Source organism: Austrofundulus limnaeus, unplaced genomic scaffold, assembly GCF_001266775.1.
Source record: "Austrofundulus limnaeus strain Quisiro unplaced genomic scaffold, Austrofundulus_limnaeus-1.0 Scaffold115, whole genome shotgun sequence".
NCBI classification, from domain to species: domain Eukaryota; kingdom Metazoa; phylum Chordata; class Actinopteri; order Cyprinodontiformes; family Rivulidae; genus Austrofundulus; species Austrofundulus limnaeus.
The window spans coordinates 711203-726848 of NW_013952517.1; the positions used below are offsets into that span (position 1 = coordinate 711203).

Here is a 15646-nt window from a genome sequence, read left to right on the forward strand (position 1 = left end):
CCCAATCCCAGTTTAATGTGCAATTTTAAATCTCTCTTAAATATTAGAGCTGAATGTTTTTTTGTAATTTTTTTTTTTTTTGTTTTTTTTTTTTGGTTGTTTGTTATTTTTTGTTTGTTTTTGTTTTGGACGTTTTTTGTCGGTGATTTGAGACGGCTTTAAAGACATCAAGACGAGTTGCCACAAACCTTTAAATACTTGTATCATTGTAAGGAAGTGAGTTTGGGAGAAAAGCTATTTTCATACCTTTTATTGCTCTGTAGTTTATTTTTACATATTAAGATAATTCTAGTTTAGTGCTCATATTTTCTTATAAAAACAGAAAATGCTCCTTTTTTTGGGATATTTATCTTCATTCGCTGTGGACTGTAAATTTACTCCAGAGTTTGAGTCTTTATATTTTTGCACAGATTGAAAGAAGAGACTCGCTGCATAAATTCAGAACTTTTTCAGGTCTGGATGATTTTTTTTTTGTTTTGTGTTCTCAATGTATATGTACTTAAAGTTGTGTTTTCAGACATGGACATTTATCTTTAACATATAYCACTGCATTAGGTAATGAGGTAGCCCACAGTGTTGTGGTTGGCTGTCGTTTTTGTTAATGTCACACTACAGATCGAGTTGAATTTATGCTTTATAGTTTGTTTTTTTTACAATAGGGAGCAGAGTATTAATAAATGCCTGTCTATTGTAATGAGGATATTCATGTGATGCTTTCGGAATAAAGACTTCAGTTTTACACACCAAATGCTTACAATGCCAGGTTGCTGTACACACTTTCAGGGCTGCAAGATAAGTGCTGACATATTATACTATTCATTCGAAAATGTGTCAGCATTTTAAAATGTAAATCATGAGGTGTAATAGGGAACTATAATGGGTAAGTAAGTGTTTTAAAAGGTAATCACATAGTAGTAATTCCTTAATGTACAAGTTTTGATACAATATTACAGATATAAGCAATTTCAAATGGGGCAGCAACGCAGCCAGCTCGTCAACTTTCAAATTCTGTAAATTATTGTTTCAAGGGTTTGTGTTTTTTTTTTTTTTGAGAGTTTGAAATAAATGCATTTGAATTCACGCTGAAAATATTTATTTCACCTTTCCACCAAGTTTTATAAACCTTAGTCCAGTAGCTAATGCATTATTTTACTGACAAACACGCAAATGAATTACTGCTAAAATTATAGCTGCTAATTTTAGCTATTCTATCGAGCTTAAATTTAATTAAATTTTACTTGGCTAGTATTACCCCAAAAGTTACATTTAAATTTGGCTGATAATATTGGTGCAACTTGTCAGTTTAAGGTTATTATAATTTCTATTTATCCCCAATAAATTCTGTCGTTTTTTTTTCCACCCAGCTGTATGTTTTAGTTAGACCAGGTCATTAATACCTGCACCTGTTTCTAGAAGTRATAGCATTAGCTTCATAATTAATACCACAGAGCTAGCAAGACAACATTAGCAGTGTCCTTTACTGATGTCTGGCAATTTTTCACATTTTATAACTTACAAAACAATAATAAAAAGAAGTTTTAAAGTCACTTCCCAGGCTGTAGCCCCTCTGAGCTAACATACAGTAGCTAACCGCAGAATAAGCAGTTTTTTCTCGGCAAGGGGATCTCTGTTCAATGTGTCCAAGAATTAAAGGAGTTTATTTATTCATTTACTTATTTATTGTTCAGTTTCAACAGAATTAAATTATTAATTAAAATAGGAATAAGGAGATTTACCTGTATGCCATTTGTATCTGCCAAATTTCGTATCAAATTGATGGTCATCACGTCGGTCCGAGCGGGCGGAGTTTATACACAATCTCTGTGGGCTTTATTTAATCCTGAAGCTCCTCCTTCACGTCGTGAAGCCGACTCACGCGCCGTTGAACTGGTAAGGAACAGACCCAGTCACTGCAGCCTCACACAGRGGCCCCATTTTCCCCGTCCTGATTTTAATTCACATTTTTTACTCTGTAACAAACTTTCAAATTTATCTAACCCTTTAAAATTCTAATATACAAAGCATGATTTGTTTCTGTTAAAAATGGGCTGCTTTTTTCCCCCCTATGTGGCTAGATTGATGTTTATGACCGTTTACTGCAATTGTTTCCCTGTGTTAACTGGAGAAAAACACTGTTTTTAGCAGATTGTGTAGCATGACAACAGTTCTTCGCCCCTTAATAAATATTTGTATTATAAAACAAAGCAGAAAATGGGGGAAACTAATTCTTTTAAGAGGTTACTACAAAAATGTATTCAATGAACAATACAAATCTGTGGTCTAAGTGTTTATTTTTAGTTAATGTTCCCATCAGCTGAACCTGTATCAGTCCCTTACAGAGCTTATGGGATTAAATCAGGTATGTTTCCACTGGTGTGACACCACAGTGTGTTTWGAGACTGACATTCAAAAAGGGTTTTATAGAACAGTAGCATTGCATTTTTTTGTTTTGTAAATTAAAGAAGGGAAACTCTTTTATGCGTTGCCAATGATATGWTTTTTAAACATAATATGCTGTACAATAATAATTCAAACTGTTGTTTAACGCCTATGTATTTAAAGTGACAAAAGCTACTATTTTGAGGGGGGAAAAAAGGCAATATGAAGAAAATCATCTCACAACAAGATGTAAGTAAAATGAGGGAGGATTTAAAAAATCATGCCATTTATGCTGGTTATTGTTATTAGAGAGAGATGTTAAATAAAACCTCTGTTCCGGTGAAAAATGTGTGAAATCTTCACATTTTATGGTTTTTAGTGGTGGGATTTCCCCCTCTCGATACTTTACCAGATTAGACAAAGAGCTGTGTTTCTGYAGAGGAAGTTTTACACTTCTGTCATTTAGCTAAAGGAATGTTTAGTGTAAGTTATTCATCAGATATTTTATTTCTCAGCTCGTAATATCATGACATTTCTCTCATTTTTTTCTGTGCCAGATTCATGAATAAAAACAATCGAACTTCAACAATGTGACCACGACCATTTTTAGCTCTTTTTATACTAGTTTTTATATAATTTTTGCACTTTCTTAGCATTTTCAATTGAATCTGAATTTATTTTGAAATGTGAATACATTTGCTTAAGGAATATTAGCAGAATTACAAGATTATTGCTGTATAATGTCATACAATACGTGCATAAATAAATGTCTGTTAAAGCTGTAAAAACACTGAACTAAAGTGTTGTTACTCTTTACAAATTTAGCATTGCATATTTTAGAGTACAGATTCGCAGCCCATAACCTCATACTTTAGGGTTTATTCTCTCCTTTCACTTGCGTCGTGAATTGTTGAAACAAAGTGCACACAAACCCATCTTTAAGACACGCAAACAGGAGTGGGTGTGCTGTCGATGTGTCAGAATGTGCATCAATGGCACTTCACCAGCAAGCTGACTCACTGATTAAAAAAATAAAAAATTTAAAAAAACAGGCTGTGTGTGTTTTCTAAACTTCTACTCAACAGCTTGACCACTTTCTCTCAAATGGAAATCAAACAGTGACAAAAACGGAAGAAAGAAAATAGTCCCAATAGTTTGACAAATGCTGTTATAAACAGCAAATTGTTATATTTGGAAATTTGCACACAACAGATCCTATTTACAACCTTACAAGAAAACAATTCGCAGTAAACAAATCAGGCGATGCATGTTAAATTAATTTTCAAGCTGATGAGCACTGGTTTTCAAAAGCTTATTGCACATGTCAAGCTTTCACTGTATAGTGCAACAGTAAGCTCAGGTGTCTGTCATCATTTAGGCTTCACCGCAGTCGTCATGTTGGTCACGCCATCATCGTTATTATTGGTTTTCTTATCGAAGATGATGTGGAACCTCCACCTGGGGGAAAAAATAGAAGCTGAATCAGATAAAGGTTGTTTATTAGATGCTACACAAAAAGCCAGTGCTGTAAAGTGTCAGGTCAGTTGTTATCAAAGCTCCGGAGAACAGTTTCTATAAATACCTGCAGCGCTGAGTGGATGGAATTTAACAGCTACAGTGAGAGACCCCCATTATCTGAGGGCAGAGATGATTTTCCACAACAATGTGACGAGCTGAGCTACGGCTCCTCTTAATGGTAAAAACACTTCCTTTGCAGAGGTGCTTTCCTTTTAGTTTCGTGCAATTATGTTTGTTTTCCATTTCAGCTTATCATCCACTTCAGGGTAAAAACATGAAACACGACCAACCTGGCTGACTCTTTATTCTCTGTCCTTTGCTGGGCGTGAAAGCGATGTGTTCATGCTAAAGTGCGGGCTGGCGGCCTACAGCACGCACCAGAATGAGTCACCGCTGACTCTTTGTCATCCTCGTCTAAATTTACCTCCCCACTTGTTCAATGTATGTTAGATAAGAGCTGCAGTTTTGCCTGAATGTTTCTCTGCCTGCATCTCACCCGTTTCAGGTTGCGGACGCTGCTTTTGCGGATGGACTCCATCAGCTGATCGTGGGCAGACCTCATGGGGGTGGACGGCCTGCTGCCCTCCTCCCCTCTCCTGTCCCCCGCCACGGGCCTCAGGGCGTTCTTCAGCTCCGTCAGGATGCTGCTCGTCTCGTCTTTGCCCGCCCCTTTCCCCTTCTTGGCCTTCTTCCCTTTTGTTTTGGACGCCTTCTTGCTGCCTGCCTCGTGGGCCTTGATGACCTCGGCAATCATCCTCGTGGGCTTCTTCTTCTCCTGCCGTGGGAGCGAGGGTGGTGGGGGAGGGGGAGGAGGTGGGGGAGGAGGTGGCGGCGGCGCTGGTGGGATTTGCTTTCGGGCCAGGTCATTTCGGGGAGGTTTGGGTGAGGACCATGGGGAAGTGTAAGGTGATGACCTAGGTGTTACTTTCTACAGAACAAAAAGGAAAATACGAATAAATTCTTACAAACAGATAAAAAAACTACTTGCAGCTGAGGTAAATTGATACCAAATTAATAAACCGAACAGATCTCCAGCGCCAATCCTCTGTAAGATGAGAAGCCACTAACCAGTACAGATGTCCGAGGGTTGACGGCTCCATCTTGCGCCCCCTGTTGACCTGGCTGCAGCTGCCTCTGCTCCTGCAGTCGTTTCTGTCTCTGCCGGTCCTGATTCCTGGTCAAGATCCCGGTCATGCTCATTCTGGGACCAGGAAGGTTAAACTGGTAACCCAGTTTGAGCAAATTGTAGTTTTCCCTCAGAATCTTCACCATCTCCATCTCCACCTGTAGATCGGTAAAGAATGGCTCGTTATTGTGTTGTGACAAGACCACGGAGGAGTTTGATCCCGACCGAAACCAACCTGTCCTCCACACATGTGCCTCTGGTTGTGGAACCGAAGCTCAGTCAAGGTGCTGTTCCCCGGAAGCGCTTGCACCAATGCCATCACACCCTTCCCACTCACATAGTTGGACTCTACGTTCAGACTGATGATGGACGAGTTCTCCCTCAACATCTTAGCAATGGCCAGAGCTACGTGGTCATCGGCCCGAGTGTTTGCGAGACTGAAGACTCGTACGTGGGTGTTGGGTCGCAGGGCTTCGGCGAATCGAATGAGAGTTTCCTAAAGAATATGATCAGAGAACATAAACATGAATAAATACCACAAAGCAGCTTCTTCTCAGGAAAAACACATCACCGTTTTTGTTATTCTTATAGGGTTAGCGAAGGCTGAATGAGAGACCCAGCATCCCTTGAAGRAATGCATGTCTCTCACCATCTCACACTCCAATGTTTTAAACAAAGATATCTGTTGTAAAGCTCAGAGTATGCACCGGTTATGTCTCTATTATCACACCAAGTTTCAGCTCAGTATTTGTAAAATTAATCAAATTACACCCATTTTTGTGTTTTTTATGTCGATTAGATTCGGTGACCATCTTGAGTTGGTTACAATCCATGCACTCGTTCTTGAAATAATTATTTTAGACCTATTAAGTTTCCCATGCCCTGGATTACTGGTTGACACAATAATTTGGATGTTCTCACCAAACATCATCCAGTTTTCGAGTAGAAACTCTTGGTAAAACCTCAGCTGAAGCTCATTTAAAGAGTTTTCGAGACATTAAAAAGTTGTACCTGTGAGATGTCATCGATGTTGTTCAGATTAACCTCTGTGACTTCAGGGTCATTGCTCAGGACTTTCTGCAGGGCGTCGTCAACAACTGTTGGGTTTCCAGTTGCGTTCAGGTCAACGGGTGGAGGAGGGGGTGGAGTTACCCGCATAGGCTCCACCCTCTGAGGCTTCAGTAGGGTTGGGCTGTTCGCCTGTGCTTTGAAGAGACTTGAATCGTTCAAGGGTTCAGGCTTGGATTTATTGTCTTTTTCCTCCTCTTCCTCCTCCTCTTCATCCTCTTCCTCCTCCTCTTCATCCTCCTCCTCCTCCTCCTCCTCTTCTGTTACAGGTTCCTCTTCTTCGCTTTCCTCTTCTTCCTCGTCACTGCTCTTCTTTTCATTTTCAGCTATCTCTTTCGAATGTTTGTGCTTTTTAAGTTCTTTCTCGTTCTCGTCATTTTTTTCATCGTCCACTTCACTGTCTTTTTGTGTCAAGCAGCCTTCCTCCTCTTCTTCATCCTGAGTTTGAACAAAATTACTATTTAAAACACCAGATTATATTCATCTTAAAGCCTCAGTCAAATATGCCGCACTAGTCAAACAACAAAAACGTCGATCTAAAAGTTATCACCCACCAGTTTGGGGCTTCCTCCTCCTCCTATCTCGTCCTCCAGGAGCCTCCGAGTCTCGTTTTCCCAGTATTTCATCAGGGCCTCTCTGCTGAAAGTCCCCGTCGGAGTCTTATCTGTCTGATCTCTCTGTCTGAGTCCTATTGGCACGTTGGCATCAGGATCGATGTCTGCCAACTCTTTTTCCAACTCGGCCAGCTCCTCCGGGCTGAGCGAAGCCAAAAGCTCATCCTCGTCGACATCTTCGTACTTACTCAGCTCTCGACGGTACCCGAAACAACTCATGGTCAATTCCTGAACGGGGCGAGCCAGTCAAAATTAAACTATCGCAAAAGTCAGTGTAAGGAGATCCCGATGAAAGAAATGGTCCACCATAAGACTGCTGGAGGTCTACAACCCGAATGGATCATTGGAAAATCAAGGTCCAGATAAACTCATCCACGCCAAGGAGAAATGTTTGTACAAACCAAAGAGGATTCCAAAAGAAACCCACTACACTTGAATGAGTTTATGCCAGGGAGACAGTGTGTGTCCGTGTCCTCTCCTGTCTAATCTCGCCAGCTGCCGTTCAGGCTTTAAAAAAGGGATCAGAGGGGAACGTAACAAGTGTAGGCCCCATGATGCGGTGTCTTTTTTTGGGAGTCACTGCCCCCCGAGCTTTGAGGCAGAGCTACAAAAAGCCTGTGAGCTCAGAAGCTCTGCTGCCTGTCAGTGAAGCAGTCCGTCACTGCGGCTCGAAGGCCTTTGTTTGTGATCCAAAAAAAGATCAACTGGACCAAACAGATTCACAGAATAAGAAAGATTAACAGAGATAATATATCTCCACAACAAGGGAGTTTATTTTTTTTAACCATCGGACAACAGACACAATTTAAAAAGCACGATTGCTTTCTATTATTTACCACTTTGCAAGCCAGTAACCCATCAGTAACTTAACAATGATGCAGCATTATAGACTGTAAATGCTGATCCTGACATTATGCTCTACACAACCTAAATAATGCCGATCAGAGAGATGAACCAAATGAGACGATTAAAAGAAAAACACTTCCTGTCGTGATTTGACAATAAAAAGAGGACAAAGAATCACACAAAGAGGGCGTTAAAGGCCATTGACCCTGCTGGTTATGTTGTGAGTGAAAGCATTCTTTGGACTCCCAGAGGCTTAGTTTGACATTTCTTTGCAAGAAACCGGAGGATCCCTGAATGTTCTGACTAAACCCACTGGTGAATCTGGCAGTACTTCAGTGAATTTAAGATATCCAGGTCAAATTTTCATTTTGTCATTTTTGAAACAGAAACTTATATAAAAAGAGAATAAAAGTTGGACACTTTAATGCTTTTAAGCTTAATACTAAATGCTTATTGCGTGTATATTTTTCTCAATGTTACTGAATGTAGCTAAGACCAGCTATAACAGAAAATTATTAGAAATTAACATCTGATGAAGACCAAACATTTACAAATTTATAATTTTTACCAACAGATTCTGCATTTAAGTGTGCTTTAAGGCATTTTTTCTATGTAGTGGGTCAAACATGGACTTTTCAAATAAATTATCTTGAAAAAAGTCATAATTCACAAAAACAAATAAAGATGTAAGTTTTAGAATGTAAGAACAGTCTTAAATGCATGTTTGTATAATTGTTGGGTCAAGTTTACCCATAATTGTTGCAGCTAACGCAGTGAAGGAAAAATGTTAGCTTCATCATATTTATTTTAAAAAAGAACAATTTACACAAATTATACGACAGTACTTTAAAAAACAACGTTCTGATTAGTTATAAAAAATATCCACACCTAAAACCAGCTCAAAAGTGCTACTTCCTGTCTTCCAACACAATTGTGTCAAATGCTACAGTTCTACGAAACAGAGATTTGCTAGAACATTAGTGGTTATCGTGAAGAGCAAGGATCACATCAAACAAAGGTAAATTTGGAAACCGTGCGTCATTTTCTTTTCGTTTCACAAATCTTCACCACTTTATGTAAAATCCCAGTAAAACACTTTGAATCTTGAGGTTGTAACATCTTAAAATGTGGGAAAATTCAGGGGTGGGGTGAAGGTTAAAGTTCACCGCACAGGTCGTACTCTCTGTACGTCAGGTAGCTCATCAGTCTGGGAGGGAACGGAGCTGCAGCCATGGCCTCGGGGTCATTCAGCCTCCTGAGGCTCATCTGACCCCTGATAACCAGACGACACAAGTGCTGCAGCGAGCGTGGCTGACCTGAGGATACACACACAAGAATAACCTCCAGCTGGTGAGATTATTCAAATTTTTTCTTTTATTACTGTTTTTATCGTGTGCGTTTGGAATTGTACCGAGTATGGCAGAGATCTCTTCCCACTCCGGTGTCCTCTCCAGGACGCGTTTCAGGTCCGAGCAGATGTCAACGTGGCCAACGTAGTCCAGCAGAATCCTTACCAGGCTGCCTACCAGGTGAGTCAGCCATGACACGGACACAAACTCACAGAACTATAAAATAAAATAAAATAAAATAAAGATTGTAAATAATTTAGTAAATTTGCCCCTTTTGACTCAAAACTACTCACATCCTGGGGATCTGTGGAACAGCTTAAAGAGTTATCTACAACAGATAAGATATTTTTGTTTACAGAAGATTTCTTACTGAGATGACATCAGGTTGGCAGTAAATCCGGTAGGCTTGATTATGCAGGTCAGCCCAGGAGCCATCCTTGCTGTCATTATGGCAACACTGAAAGCACCTAACAGAGGAGATTTGTAAAATGGTCCAATGTTTCGTAATTTCTTCAGTACATTGATTTCAGCTTCTATATATAAAACATTAGACTCCTGGAGCTTCTTATTTCATTTAACATCAGCTTAACGTGCTTGTGAGCGTGGTATCCACTGTTGAGCAGCAGCCGTAACATGACGTGGTCTCTGAGGCAGTACTGGAGGGCCGTGGGGAACACCGTGTTGCAGATGACACGGAAATAACAGTTCACCTCTGCTCCGTAGGTCAGCAGCAGCTGCACCAGAGCGTACCTGCACACGCAAACAGCTTCAGCCTGAGTTATAAAGCGTTGAAACATGCAAAGGTTTTCCCCGCTGACCTCTCTGCGCGCACAGCTACCAAGATGCATCGCAGAGGGTCCAGGTCGGTTCTGGCTCCGGCTGCCAGCAGGATCTCAGAGCAGGTCACGTCCCCGTTGGAGACGGCAAAGAACAGAGCGGTCTTCCTCATGTCATCGTAGTTCTCTTTAAAAACAAAAGTCCATGAGGTCGTTTTTCAATTCTGAGTCAGCATTCACATCGTTGTTTCTGTTTAAAGTTTTTTGTTGTTGTCCTGATGCATCTCAGTAATCCMGGTAAAAAATCAAAAAGAAAAAAATTGTATAGGTCTTCTGGACGGGTTCTTCTCTAATGAAACGTTTCGTCTCTCCTCCAAGAGACTTCTTCAGTCTGAGAGTTTCAGGCAAAATTCAGGCTTTTAAGCCCTGCTTCCATGTGACTGATACTCACATCACATGGCTATCGTTGACACCTAATTAACACCTATTGTTAACAGGGGGTGGAGTGATACTGGCAATAGCCGCACTGTAGGAGGGGGACAACTGAAAACAGAGGCCTCCACCTCTGTTTAATGATGGACGGTCTTTCTTCACAAAAATGGCTTCTTTTACTCCTCTCTCAAACCAACGTTCCTCTCTATCAAGAATGAGAACATCCTCATCTCTGAAAGAGTGACCGCTGGTCTGGAGCAGTGTGGTTATCCTGACTGGGCTTTCCTGAAAGCAGACAGGAAACACAGACAGGATTCCATGCAACCTTCAGGTGAAAATGAAGACCCCAAACTCAGACCCAAACCAGTGGTTATTCCGTATGTTGCGGGTGTTTCGGAGAAACTGAGACGTTTATTTTCTAAACATGATGTGAAACCAGTGGCTTTCAAACACCAAAACACATTACGGCAAAGGCTGGTTCACCCCAAAGATCCGGTGCCCCGGCACAAACAGAGCAATGTTGTATATGCTGTTAAGTGCCAGGAGGACTGCGACCAGTTATACATCGAGGAAACAAAGCAGCCACTGTTCAAAAGAATGTCCCAACACAGACGAGCTACATCTAATGGCCAGAACTCTGCAGTTTTCACTCATTTACAGGCCAGCGGTCACTCTTTCAGAGATGAGGATGTTCTCATTCTTGATAGAGAGGAACATTGGTTTGAGAGAGGAGTAAAAGAAGACATTTTTGTGAAGAAAGACCGTCCATCATTAAACAGAGGTGGAGGCCTCCGTTTTCAGCTGTCCCCCTCCTACAGCGCGGCTATTGCCAGTATCACTCCACCCCCTGTTAACAATAGGTGTTAATTAGGTGTCAACRATAGCCATGTGATGTGAGTATCAGTCACATGGAGGCAGTGCTTAAAAGCCTGAATTTTGCCTGAAACTCTCAGACTGAAGAAGTCTCTTGGAGGAGAGACGAAACGTTTCATTAGAGAAGAACCCGTCCAGAGGACCTATACAATTTTTTTCTTTTTGTTTTTTTATTGTTATTATTTTAACAAGTCTTTTGTCAAAATGTTCAGCTCAGCTGGATTTAATGTGCTTTTGTTTTCGGTCACTTTGATACTTCTAAAATAATTTAATGTTATTTCAAATAAAATACTGATGATTTTAGCTTTTAGCTATGGTTTAGCCTATTTTAGCTTTTAGCTACATTTTTGATGATTTTATTTTTAGCTACTGTGCAGCCCTTTGCCTTTTTAACAGAAAATGTGGATTTTTCTATTTCACATTGTCCTAAATGTCCAGTCTGTAGTTCAGACTGGTTCCTCAACCTAAAAACCGGATTCATAATGGTTTTGTTAAAGGTTTCATTAATTGATAAATTAATAAATAATTTTAAATATGTATTTGTTTCTGTTTTCTACCAGAGATGTGTTTTTCTAGCTGGGCGTTGATATCGTAGCCTCTCTGGATGAGGAGCTCGAGGCAGTTAGCCTGCCCCCCATCAGCTGCAGAGTGGACCGGGCTCTGGCCCGACAGACGGATTGCTCTCTTTGTGGTGATGGGGATGAGGGTTCTCAGGGCTCTACACGGGGAGAAAGAATGGGAGGAAAAACAGCCACACAGACACTGAAAAACACAAAACAGGACACGCTCATTATGTTGTGGTTTGAGATTCGGTCTTTTTTAGGGCCTGAGCTGAAGACAGTGGGCTCATTGTGCAGATTTCTAGAGAAAACACTGCAGAGCTGTCAGATGGAGAAGATAGACACGTGTTTTTATGTGGTTGGCTTGGTACGGTGCAACAAATAGAAAGTAAACACAATGTAATTTGTTTAGACCTCATTGACTTCTAGGAACTAGGTTAACGGGTTTAAATTAAATTAAACAATGCCGTATCTAATGCCTAAACAGAATGTAGTTTCTCCTCTCAGAATAAAGTCAAACAGCCTCATAGAAGACGAACTCACAGAATGTGGCCTTCATAGGCAGCTCTGTGGATGGGCAGCTGACAGGCGTAGCTGGCCACGTTTGGGTTGGCTCCGTTCTTCAAAAGCAGCTGGACACAGTCCAGGTTTCCGGACCCGGACGCATCATAAAGGACCGTGTCTCCATTGCTGGCCTGGGCGTTCACGTCACCACCTGGTGGAGGGCAGACAAAGCACAGCACAGTCAGATGAGTGGAGGAAAGGACACGTTGGGTTTGAATGTCTCACCATTCTGGATGAGGATCTCCAAAGCTTCGGTGTTGCCGTGCTCGGCCGCAACCCCCAGAGGTGTGACTCCGTGACCGTCCCTGGCCGTGACTTTGGCTCCGTGTCGAAGCAGCAGCATCAGAACTGCTGGACAACCCACCTGACGTGAGAGACAAGAAGCAAGTACTTACAGGTTAAAAAAAATAAATATTTAGCGCAGTACTTTAGGGCCTTTTCACCTTCGCAGCTTCATGTGTTGCCGTCCACTTCCTGAGACACACCTGCTCCACAAAGGCCCCACCCATGATGAGGGCTAAAACCATGTCGTACGAGCTCTGTCTCACTGCTTCAGAACGCACAAACACAACATGAGTGCCAACTTTACGACACACGTTGAAGGAGAAACTGTAGTTCGTACAGGCAAAGCCAACTTTTATAAAATTAGATCAAAAAACAAATAAAAATAACAATAAAWAAGCCAGTTCAGTTTGAACGCACCTTATTGGTAAATACAAAATCAAACTATGAAATCAAACATTAAAAAGATTACTCTGGTTAATGGTGCAGTTTGAATGTTTCCTCCAGCAGTTTTCCAGATTTATTTATATTTTATTCTGAAATGCAGGTACGCACTCAATGTAAACAAAGCACTTTTAATTGCAAATTTAACTCAACAAATCTCAGCATAAATATGTAGCAATAAATCCAAATTTTTGACTTAAACAACACTTCTATGGATGTCATTTTTTTACCCATTTTCATTAACTTTGTTTTTGTAGGTAAACAGTTACATGATACATAAAACATCAATATGACAAAAGAATTGTGTGGATTTATTTACTTTACTGTTTTGTTTTGTTTTTTTTTGGATTGGTCCTCACGGTTTAGCAATGAGTATTTTTAATTTGTTTATTCCCAACCCAAGTTGACACAAATTAACTGGAAGAAATCAGCCAAGCTTTGCAAAGCTTCGAAAAGAATGACATATTTGARTTAATTGGCCCCAAACAGACGTGTCTGGTGGTGTTTATATACCGATCAGCAGAGGAGATTCGTTCCTGCTGTTGGTGTTGTGCGGCGACGCCCCGTGTCTCAGCAGCATCCTGACGTTTTCCACCCGGCCGGCCTCGGCTGCCAGAGTCAGAGCCGTGTCGCCGTCCTTCGTCTTCTCCTCAAGGGTCAGGTCCACGGATGCCAGCGCTGCAAAGGGAGGTGGAAACAAGGGGCACGAGTGTGCATCCTAACCTGCAGCTTTAATCCAGCTGTAAGTGCTGAACTCTGACCTTGCAGCGCTGCGTGCAGGATCTCTGGAAGAGGCTGCGCGGCCGCTGCGTGCAGAGGCAGCCGGCCTCTGCTGTCGCTCTCTGTGAAGGCAGACGCGCAACATCTCAGCTCCTGCAGCGCGTCCACGTCACCTGAGGACATGCACAGAACCCAGAGCCAAACATTAGGATTACTTACAGTGGCGTGAGAAAGTGTGGGCAGCCTTGTTCATTTTCCTGAGTTCCAATAATTAGTTCTAAAGGTTTTGAAATCAATAAAATGACAACAGTGTCCATATTTATGCACCTGCCTAATTTTGTTAAACTAATTATTGCACACATTTTGCATTTCACTTCTCAAATATCACTATTTGTCCCCTATATGATTTATTTATCTGTTTTTTTAATCCAAATAATCAATGATTTATGAAGTTAAATCAGGAAAATTAACAAGGCTGCCCAAACTTTTGCACCCCACTGTCAGAGTCTATCTAACTTCACTAATGTTTGCTTGTGTACCTTTATTGATGGCTGTCATAACCTTCACAAAGTCTTCACTGTTGGGTTGATTCCTAGACAGCAAAAAAAGCTCTTTCTCCTCTTTTTTCATCCTTATAAATGCCTTAAAGATTTACATTTTTTCCTACCAGTTGCTTTGAACTGAGCGAGGAAGCGTGCAGGCATCTTGAATACTCTCAAGAATTGCAAACTCAATGAGCTCCTCGTCGATGCCTTCCTGTTCAAAGTCATCCATCTCTGAGAAAAGAAATAGTTTTTAAAAAAAAGGACGTTTTGCTAAATGTTCAAATGACGCTGACGTGCTGAGGTCACATCTGTCTCTAGTTTGGGTAAACAGTTACGGTAACRACAAAATTCATGCAGGAAACCGCAGCAAATGCAGAAATGTCAAGGTTGACGGCGCAGAACTGAAGTGGTATTTTGTGTTATTCGTGTTAAATCTCACCTTGTGATCTGCGATCTGAGTTCTCCAGCGGGCAGCTCGTGTGTTTTTGTTTTTCAACGTCCTAGGCTGTCTGGATTATTTTTAGAAGTGGCCTGCTTTAGATGACCTGACTCAACACTGAGTGCACGCGCCTGTCGTCTTTTCAGCTCTCCAACAACTCCACTGTGACATTTACACCCGATCATTTGGTGATAAAAAACACCACAAACATCACAAACTGCTCTAAAGTAAGAAGTGAAAGTGGAAACTCTTGTTGGATACAAGAATAAACAGCAGAACTGTTTCTTTCCATTGATAATCTAAGTCGTGGGAGGTCAAACTCATGTTCACAGAAGGCCACATGAGCATTATGGTGGTCCTCAAATGGCCAGATGTTATTAACTTCAGTGTTTCGTGTTTAACTTCGACTAAACAGAAAACCTTACATTCCTCTTCTCATTGCCACGACTGAGCACCACTAACAAACACTAACTGAGCTCTACGTGGTATTAACTGCATAGAAACAGCATTTCAGTAAATCCTCTAATAAACAACGAAAAGTACTACGATTAAAAAAGGTATGACTGGCTAAATGTGAAATAAATAATACAGAAATACTATTAAAACTTTTAAAAGTAAGTTTTATTCACTGTTGATTTGTTGTATGTCTTAAATTCTGAACTCTCACAACCTTCCTACAGGGCATTCCCATATCAACATGCATCATGGGAGATGTAGTTTATGGTCAATGCTGGCTTTAAAGCAGCTTATTTTGAGACATTAATACAGGGATATTTAACAAAACTGCTCAGGGAGCCACAGTTACTTAAACCCAACAGCCTAGGGGCAGGACAAGTATTATTATTCTTTACCTTTTAAATGTGTTTATTTTGTTGTATTGAATGCAACTTAAGGTTTAGCATTGCCACAAAAACTATTTCCTTTAACAGCCCCTGAAATTCCTTAAAAGCCTTCTGATATATTTTGAAAATTTTTTAAGGTTGTCAAACTAAAGGTGAGAAATCTTGTATTTATATGCATGTTCACAACCACACAAAAATAGACATTTGGATCCTGGGGTTTCTGACAATCACTGGATGTATATATCTGTGTGTGTGTATATATACAGTAT

At 40.8% G+C, this 15646-nt stretch overlaps 2 protein-coding genes across 2 annotated transcripts; both read right to left on the reverse strand.

Annotated features, from left to right (window-relative positions):
• Positions 1 to 3530: 3530 nt before the first annotated feature.
• Positions 3531 to 7227, reverse strand: lmod2b (leiomodin 2 (cardiac) b). Its single transcript, XM_014014480.1, has 6 exons — positions 6646 to 7227; positions 6035 to 6529; positions 5259 to 5519; positions 4966 to 5181; positions 4394 to 4825; positions 3531 to 3837 (listed from the first exon to the last, which is right to left on the reverse strand). The coding sequence occupies exons 1-6, from the start codon at positions 6922 to 6924 to the stop codon at positions 3811 to 3813; spliced, it is 1710 nt and encodes a 569-aa protein (XP_013869934.1). The 5' UTR covers positions 6925 to 7227; the 3' UTR covers positions 3531 to 3810.
• A 1111-nt stretch (positions 7228 to 8338) lies between these two features.
• asb15b (ankyrin repeat and SOCS box containing 15b) lies at positions 8339 to 14594 on the reverse strand. Its single transcript, XM_014014479.1, has 14 exons — positions 14536 to 14594; positions 14219 to 14327; positions 14091 to 14143; positions 13593 to 13724; positions 13345 to 13509; positions 12549 to 12655; positions 12331 to 12469; positions 12085 to 12256; positions 11539 to 11699; positions 9719 to 9863; positions 9495 to 9650; positions 9271 to 9367; positions 8963 to 9116; positions 8339 to 8867 (listed from the first exon to the last, which is right to left on the reverse strand). The coding sequence occupies exons 2-14, from the start codon at positions 14323 to 14325 to the stop codon at positions 8707 to 8709; spliced, it is 1749 nt and encodes a 582-aa protein (XP_013869933.1). The 5' UTR covers positions 14326 to 14327; positions 14536 to 14594; the 3' UTR covers positions 8339 to 8706.
• Positions 14595 to 15646: the final 1052 nt, after the last annotated feature.

Coding starts and splice junctions, on each gene's coding strand:
- lmod2b (XM_014014480.1), bottom strand. CDS start 6,924: ATGAGTTGTTTCGGGTACCGTCGAGAGCTGAGTAAGTACGAAGATGTC. Junction 6,530..6,645: donor GAGGAGGAAGCCCCAAACTG/GTGGGTGATAAC, acceptor GTTCAAACTCAG/GATGAAGAAGAGGAGGAAGG. Junction 3,838..4,393: donor GCGTCCGCAACCTGAAACGG/GTGAGATGCAGG, acceptor TTTTTCCCCCAG/GTGGAGGTTCCACATCATCT.
- asb15b (XM_014014479.1), bottom strand. CDS start 14,325: ATGGATGACTTTGAACAGGAAGGCATCGACGAGGAGCTCATTGAGTTT. Junction 13,725..14,090: donor TATGACAGCCATCAATAAAG/GTACACAAGCAA, acceptor GCATGTCCTCAG/GTGACGTGGACGCGCTGCAG. Junction 9,651..9,718: donor GTAGCTGTGCGCGCAGAGAG/GTCAGCGGGGAA, acceptor TTGCGTGTGCAG/GTACGCTCTGGTGCAGCTGC.